General features: G+C 37.9%; 1 protein-coding gene across 1 annotated transcript in view; it reads left to right on the top strand.

The window, feature by feature from the left end:
- Positions 1-373: 373 nt before the first annotated feature.
- Positions 374-8,668, top strand: part of CUNH20orf194 (chromosome unknown C20orf194 homolog) — a 67,695-nt gene continuing 59,400 nt past the window's right edge. Inside the window, exons 1-2 of the mRNA XM_014310559.2 lie at positions 374-410; positions 6,036-6,161. Of these exons, the coding sequence (XP_014166034.2) occupies positions 374-410; positions 6,036-6,161 (163 nt within the window). The remainder of the gene's footprint in view (positions 411-6,035; positions 6,162-8,668) is intronic.

Here is an 8,668-nt window from a genome sequence, read left to right as displayed (position 1 = left end):
TTTTTTCTGACTGTTCCTAAAAAATTACTGGATCTCCTGTTTATAGTCAATATCCCAATGCAAATTTCTCTCCCTGTGTAGAGAAATTTGCAAAATAGGTGGAAAATTGACGTCTATTTTAATGTGGGTGAATGTTGTCTTTTATGAGTACCAAGCAGTGAAAGAGTTATTTTGAAATCAATGAAATTCTGAGAGTCTTTAGCTCAGTCTGACTTCTGGTGTCTGTTTTCACAGCTACAGTGAGATGGGGATAATGTCAGACTGGGAAATCCAGGAAAATCCTGGACTCTTAATACAAGCAAACATTTCTGATAGAAATCATAAGGTCAACAAGAGACCCAAGAAATATAAACTTGATTTTTCAAGGACTAAAATGGAAACAGATGTTCGCAACAGCGAGTTAACAAGAAGTGAGTGGGGGGGAAAAAACCCTGTAATGTATCATTCTATTTTATTTATTTGTTTATGGTTAATTGGGCTGTTAATGGTAAAACCATTGACTTTGGTAGGATCTATTCGAGGTGAGGATTTTTTCTAATGTGGGGATATCTCTGATTTTCCCTGCCATCCATCCAGCCTCGGCCACATGGGGGTTTTTAGTGCTGCCAAGCCTTTGTGGGGGAGGAGCAAAACATCTGCCAAGATGAAACACAGGGAAAGCAGCGAAATGCCAGCCTTTGTCAGCTGAATTGGACACAATGAAACACAGCCAGGCTGTGGGAATCCACTGGGAATTGGGAATCCACCAGGAATTGAGAATCCACCCCTGCCAGGCTGTGGGAATCCTCTGGGAATTGGGAATCCACCAGGAATTTAGAATCCACCCCTGCCAGGCTGTGGGAATCCTCTGGGAACTGGGAATCCGCTGGGAACTGGGAATCCACCAGGAATTGGGAATCCACCCCTGCCAGGCTGTGGGAATCTTCTGGGAATTGGGAAATCACTGGGAATTGGGAATCCTTTGGAGATCCACCAGGAATTGGGAATCCACCCCTGCCAGGCTTTGGGAATCCGCTGGGAATTGGGAATCTTCTGGGAATTGGGAAATCACTGGGAATTGGGAATCCACCCCTGCCAGACTGTGGGAATCCTCTGGGAATTGGGAATCCAACAGGAATCCCAATCTGGGGATTCTCAGTTTCTTTTTCTTCCTCTGTCAAGGAAGGCACTTCAGATGGTATTTTGTGCTCAGGCTTAGATTTATTATTTCTTATTTGTATTACAAGTCCTGACTTCTACAGCATTCACCTAACAAGGCACAAAATGGCTAACTGTCTTTTGTTAAAGGTCTTTTAAGGCTAAACTATCCAATTAAGAAATGACACCTAAATTATTTTGATTTTTGACCCTGTAACTAATCACTCATGTCCCGCAATGTGGATTTTTCTGTTCAATTGCAAAATACCACCCAACTCATGAAGAAGAAGGTGAGGAAGAACAAGCAGCCACTGCCCTAAAACCTCCATCTTTTTTTTATATATATTACTATATTCTAAAACCTTAAACTCTAAGTTTTTATATATTATATATTATGTATTACACATTATCTATTATCTATTAATTATATATTACACACTTCTATATTATATATTACATGCTTCTAATCAAACTACACACCCATAATCCCAGTACTATCAGTCAATTTTTGGAAGCCTTCTCCATGGTCTTACATTAAATACAATATTTTCTTGTGGGTCTGTGCCTTTCAGCACAGAAATTTAAAATTCTCAGCATCCAGGATTCCAACAGGGGTCAATGCTGACGATGCTGCCTCAGTTCTGGATTACCACGTCAAGAAAAGGCAGCTTGCACTCGGGTTAAATCCAGCCAGCAGCCAGGGGAAAAAGCATTGTGGGAGAAGAAACAAGATGGAAATTCAAGCACCATGTGGCTTTCTTGAGGAAATGGATTTGTTCTTTGTGATTGAGAAAGGCACAGTTGTTAATATTCTCTTTATTTGCCAACAGACGTGCCTTGCAGCGCCGTGTCTGTTACCAAGCTGTGACAGGCTGCCTGTTGTAAAGCGATGTACTTTGCATAATTAGTGTGAAGACGTGAACAGATGAGCACTAATTCTTAGAAGTTAATGATTGTCAATTATCTCCCCCTTTTTTTTTTCTGGATCTAGTCCAAGATTAGTGGAATATCAAGTACCTCAAGGTACAGTTCCTTAATTGGCCCAAGCACACTTTATTGCCAGCTGTCGCCCCAAAACGTGGCTTTGCTTTTTGACCTGCCTCAATCAGCAGTCAGGTCAGCTTGCTGCTGTTTGAAAGCATTATTTTCTTTTTAATTCCTGGGCTGGAGGTTGTTTGGATCCATAAGCTGATCTGACCTGACACATGGCTTCCAGATCGTTAGCGCAGACAGAAAGGGGGTGAGGAGGCTGAGACTGTCCCTTGCAGCACCAGGAGATTTTATCCCGCCTTAAACCCACAGGGAAATCCCAGCTTCTGCTCAAAAGTGGTGCAAAAATTCCCACTTCACCTATTTCAACTTCTTACCTGCTCCAGAAGTTGCCTCATAGGTGCTTAAATAACTTCCAGCTCTTGTCTTGCCCAAATCTTGTTGGAATTCAGGATTTTGGAGCTTCCTTAAGAGCATGTTTCCCAACACACCTATATTTTTTTTGTTTTAGCAGCAGGTTATTTAGGTTTAACTGTGGTTATGTAGATGGTGGTGGATCCAGAGCCACAACTTCCAGGGCAGCATCCCAAGGCCCACAGGTTGGTGTGGAGGTTGGTTGTTGTTTCTGTTTGAATTTGTGCTGCTGGAGCAAAATGAAAAGCTTGTTTTGGAGATGGGAAAAGTCATGGATTTTTGTTCCCAGGACAGTCTTTTTGTTTTTGGCAGATGACTGTTTAATGTGAAATCCAAGAAAATGCCTTTATTTTCCCCTCTCTGACTTTATACACAGTTTAGCCTGTATTGTTTAAAAGCATGTTGTGAGAATTCTAATTATTCTCTGCCCTATTTCTGAATGGCATCTTTCTTCAGGCACACAAGTCTTCTGTGTTTGGTGTCAGCCTTTGAATATCATGATTTATCCACACTTGAAATGACGTTGAAAATTTTTCTGTGAAGGAGCTTTTGCAAAGAATTCTCTCATTCTCTTATTTCTTAAATAAGGCAAGGAAAAATATTCTGCTAAATATCTGTTTAATATTAAAAATGAAATATCTTTATTGGACATAACTTTTTACTGTGAAATAATGAATGTATAATTTGCTCTGTGCTTTCACATTTTATGTCAGGACACATAGCACTGACATCCAGATTTACCTGGCAGAAATGTTTTAGCAGCTTCATCTGAGATCTTTAGGTATTTTTAAGGGCTGCACCAAAGTTATAATTTATTTGAAAAATAATGAAAGTAATTTGATGAGAGTAAATTGCTAACCTAAAAAGTTAAAATAAGGAAGGAAATGCCCAACCTGTGAGGATTCTCCTCCCCCAATTCTTCTTCCCTTTTTCTACCCAGCACTTGAACTGATCAGAAAATACTTCCCCAGAGCTCAAGAAGACAAAAACCTCATTTATTTTGCTTTTCTCTGCTCTGGTCTTCTTGCACAGTCTCATAGCACTACTTCTTCTAAATGACAAATGTGTTTTTTTAGGTCATTCTTGTGTGGAAGCCTTTGAAATTAAATTTTAAATATCTTAGGAATAGCTAACCTTGTTTCATAGGAAATGTTTTTCAATAAAATGGAAGAAGTCTTTCCCTGTGAGTTTCCATAATTATTCTTTGTCAAATTGAGTTCTAACCATTTTTTAATAAGTGATCAGTACAGGGAGGGGAAAAATAGTGGGAAAATCAAGATGTGTATTGCTGCTCTGTTTATGATGCGTAAGAAGTTCTAAAAATGTTACAGATCCTTAAAAACCTGTTTTTGTCTGGAGAATTAAATTTGCCTTCCCAGTTGACACGAGTAGCAGAAGAATTACTGTGTCTTGTTTTTGAGGAGCTGAAGGAAAATCTCCTCCTTGTGCCCTCAGCATTTTTCCTGTTGACTGTTTCTTTCCTCACTTTGAGCAGGAACAGGAACATGCATCCTCTGATATGAAAAATGTTTTATTAAAAATCACTCAGGGAGTTGCTTGCTGTGTCAGTGCAGAAGTCCTTGGACATGCTTTTTCTCCCAATTCTTCTAATTTGTCCTTCAGATCCTCTCAGAAATCATGGGATAAATTCCTTTGCAGGCAGGTCAAGAATGAAAAGTTGCTTTCATGTTTTTGGTTTTTTTCTTCACAGAGGCTCCAGCAATCCTGCAGCTGCTCCTCAAATAACTGTGGGCTTGTGTAATTTGTGTTGCTGTTTCCATACCAACAAATGAAATAAGTCCAGTTTGTGCCCACAGTGAAGAGTCTGGGGATTTTTTTTCTGCTCTCTGTCTTGTGATATGGGAAGTATAAAAAGATGAGCTCTGAATAGCTTGGAGTGAATCATCTGTCAGCCAGCTGCTCTGGGCTCCTGTTTAATGATGGGATGGAAATTTTCCAGAAAAAGATACAAAACCTTAATTTTGTGTAGCTGTGAGATTCAGGTTTAGGTGAGGTTTGAAAGAATGAATAATCAGTAGTTGTTTAAATGTGCAGCATAAAGTTCAGCATGGATTTCCTGCCATTGCCCATGTGGGCAAACATCTGATTGTACCTGATGAATCTTTGCTGTCATCAGTGGCTTTAATTTCTGTTTCCTTATCTAAGAGTAGATCAAAATATCCATCCCTCCATCCATCCATCCATCCATCCATCCATCCATCCATCCATCCATCCATCCATCCATCCATCCATCCATCCATCATCCATCCATCCATCATCCATCCATCCATCTATCCATCAATCCATTTAATATAAATTGAAATATTCCAGCTAAAAAGAACAATTGAGGGATTCAGAACGGAAACATTTGACCTAAAAAGGGATAAAATTAATGCTTGAGATTGCAGTGACTTTGTGCTTCCCATGGAAATATCTCCAAATGAAGTGTTGTCTGTCCTTTATCATTGATGTTTGAATTTCATTTAGATTTGCCATAATGGAAACCTTTCATGTACATTTCTTTCAGAAAAAGTAGAGCATAATAATTGTAGTACTGCTGAAAAGATGTATTTGCTTTTTTACTTGGCTAAAGTAATGCTGAAAATAGAAATATTTGACCTTACTTTATTGTTTGTTTGAACTGCTCATAAATTTAGCTCTGTTTGAGTGTTTCTGTGAGAGACATTTGTTTCCTGGAGCTGAACAGCTCATATAAACAAGTCTATAAACAAGAAATCCCATTCACTAATATCAACAGTGAAATTTCTTGTCTTTTATCTGTATTTAAACAAACTCCCAGAATGTTGCCTGGAAGCACAAATTGTGTTGCTGTCTGTGTGGCTGTTGTAGCTGAAAGATGCATGTTGGGCAACTGAATTAAAATTTATGTAATGAACTATTCACTTGGATTATTAAAAAATATCTGGCTGTTGCAGATGGAATTTTTGTCTGGTTTAAAGATAAATATTGGACAGCTGAAGTAAAATTTATATAATAAATGATTAATTTTGATGGTAAAAATTCTCAGCAATACTTGACATTGTTTTATTTCTCCTTAATGCTTGAATTGGTGATCTTGGAGGTCTTTTCCAACCTTAATGATTCTCCTGATGGTGCTGGAGGTTCCAAAACTTTTCCCCAAAATCCTGTTGGGATATTGGTGCACCCGTGGTCCCTTTTGATGTTACTTTGTTTTTGCTTCTCTGGTAGAAAAGGGAATTTCTGCTGGCCAGGTGAGAGCAAACCTGAACAGCAATTTTTGCCAGGTTGGAGATTAACAGAGCTCATGGGTTGAAGGAATAGTTAAAATTCCTGTCTTCTCTCAGTGCTGTGGACTTCATCTTTAGTGGGCAAAAATAATCAGGAATGGCTTGATTTAAGGTCCATTTCTCAAGAAAAAAAAACCAAAATTGAAGTGTGTGTCCATTTACTTTCTGTAACAAAGAAAACAAAGCTGGGTCAGCTCTTCAGCCTCCCAGTTTGACATTTCACAGCAGTGACCTTGAGGACAAATTCTCTTTTTTTTTTTTTTTTTTGCAGCTGCAGCAGCCTCCGAAATATTCAGACTATTCTGACACAGAGCAGCAAATCTCAGCCTGATGGAATCCTCTGCATTTTAGGTTAGTGTTACAATTTTTGTTCTCATTATGCTGATAAAGATACCACGAGTTTCAGAAAGAAGAAAAACATCTTGCTGCTGTTTTCTCAGCTGATGTTACACTTTCTTCTCCCTAAACAATTCTTCATTCTATTTACTAATTTTGGGGCAAAGAGTTTTAAAGAGTGGCCCAAAAAACCTGGGAAGCAGTTAGGAGTTAAATGTTAAAATTTCATGTGGTTTCAGTGCTTTATTTCTTCTGGGACTGGGAGAAAAGGGCAACAGGAAATAAGGGTGCAAGTGTGCTGTGGGAAAATAACAGGGGTTTTGTGTTGCTTTAATACCATTTCATTGACTCTTTGTTTCATATTATATGATCAGTGTCAAGATCTTAAAGGAAAAATACAATTATGAGTGAAAACTTGAGTGCTTAGAGAAAAGGACTGAGGAGTAATTCTTTAAATAATGTATTGCAGTTAAATAGCAGAAATCTGATGTAGCCCTAAAGAAGCTCTGTGTAGGAAGTGATACCACAGTCTGGTTTTTTTAGGGTTTTATTCTGTTTTTTAATGATGTGGCAAGAGAACTTAAAGCTCATTTGCTGGACCACAGAATAAAATTTATAAATAGATATGTAGATGTCACCCTATTCTTCTAAAGTTCTTCTAAGCCTTCTAATGTTTACATTTTTGTAATGGAGTTTCTCAAGTACTTTTCTTATAAACAATGATTGTTTTGCATTCCTTTCTAGAACAGGAGAGAATTGATGGCTGTTAGTTTGACCAGTGTGGTTAGAGAGGTAGCAATTTCATCCTCCAATCCATGGTCACTTTTGGAATTCTATAAATATCAAGATCCAGAAATAAATGTACTTTTTTAACCTTAAACATCTCAGCATGTGTGTGTCATTCATTTTGTGTCATATTTTGACATATATATAGTTATGTATATATATATATAGAGGTATATGTATAATAGCTAATTTATAATAGATAATAATTTATAAAATTTAGAAGTAGATAATAATTTGTAGTAGATAACATTCTCTTCTAGTCAGTGTTGAGTGTACAACATGACCCTGCATTCTCTGGGCTAAGAGGTTAAGTCTCTGACTAAGTAGTAACTGTACAGCCAGAAGCTCTGTGAGGTCACTGTGTCAGCCTTCCAGTGAAACTTAATCATACAGGATAAACTCCTTGGGTTCTGCCTTTGCTGCTAATTTAATTCCATAAAACGTGTTAACTGATGACACTGCAGCATTTTTAAATTATTATTAACTCTGAGACTGCAGAAAGTCCCAGAAAACATGGCCCAGCTTTAAGGAAAGCAGAGGAATTGCTTTGTGTAATCCTCAGTGTTGTGTGGAGGATTTAATTCTCTTCAGAAGAACATACCTCTTTATAAATAAGCACTTGTGGTATGGAAATATGGGAGGTGTGTTTTGTTGGGAGATTTGTGCTTTGCCCAGATCTCTCAGCGCCCACAATGGGACTCTTGTGTGCTCTGGCCAGGCTCCTGTAGCCTGCAGAATTTCTGGCATAACTTCCATGAAACAGGCATGCCACTGTTGTAAATGCATTAAATCTGTCATCAAACACAAGCTTCTGATGACAAAACCCATGTAGTTTTACATCCTCCTGACTTGTGTGGAAAGTGGATACTCACAACTGAGGTTTTTTACAGGCAGTGCATGTTCTGTTTCACTTGGCTGCTTTTAATGGCCTGCAGTTATTGCAGTTCCCTCACCTCAACTTCACTTTCAAACTGGGCTGGGAGATAAAACCAGAATAAACTTCCACAGCTTTACTTCAAATTCATGGATATTTGTACTGAAATTAAACCCAGCATTGGAGATCTCACAGCGAGATGAGAACTGGCCCACTGTTGATACAAGTATTTAAATGGAGTTACAGCTGGTTTTTAAAAGGAATTCTCTAATCTGATTTTGAAGGGGTTGCATGGTAACATTCCTGCATTCTTTGCTGGGGATAAAAAGCCTCACAACTGACAAGAAAAAGGAATTTGGAGGTTGGCATGTCAAATGGCTTTAAAAAGCTGTCACGTCTCAGCTGAGTGTGTTGCTGTTTAAACTGATCTACTTAAATTATACTGTAAATTATTTTCTACCATGCTGCTGTTTCTTGGCATCTTACCTTTCAGCAGAGATTTTCAGCTCCTACTTCAGTTGCTGTGATTTTTGAGGATGTGCATTTGCTGTGGGCAGGGGTGTCTGTAACTACTGGAGCTGTAGCTGCTCTGATTGTGGATTAAACTGTTTCACCATTCACCTCAGCTGAGCTGATTTTGCAAATATTGATATTTATTTTCCATTCTCCTCAAAGAGTGTGGGGACAATTTCAAGGCTTTCCAATATTTATTTTACTTTGATTCTGTTCACATGTTGCTTTTTTAGATTATAAATAATCTAGATTATTTATTTAGATTATTTACTTAGATTACATATTATATAAATATATAAAATAAATATAATATAAATATAAATATATAACACATATAAGTATAATATTA

This window comes from Geospiza fortis, unplaced genomic scaffold, assembly GCF_000277835.1.
Source record: "Geospiza fortis unplaced genomic scaffold, GeoFor_1.0 scaffold62, whole genome shotgun sequence".
NCBI classification, from domain to species: Eukaryota; Metazoa; Chordata; class Aves; order Passeriformes; family Thraupidae; genus Geospiza; species Geospiza fortis.
The sequence above is the reverse complement of the archived record's forward strand: the minus strand, read 5'-3'. Positions and strand labels throughout refer to the sequence as shown.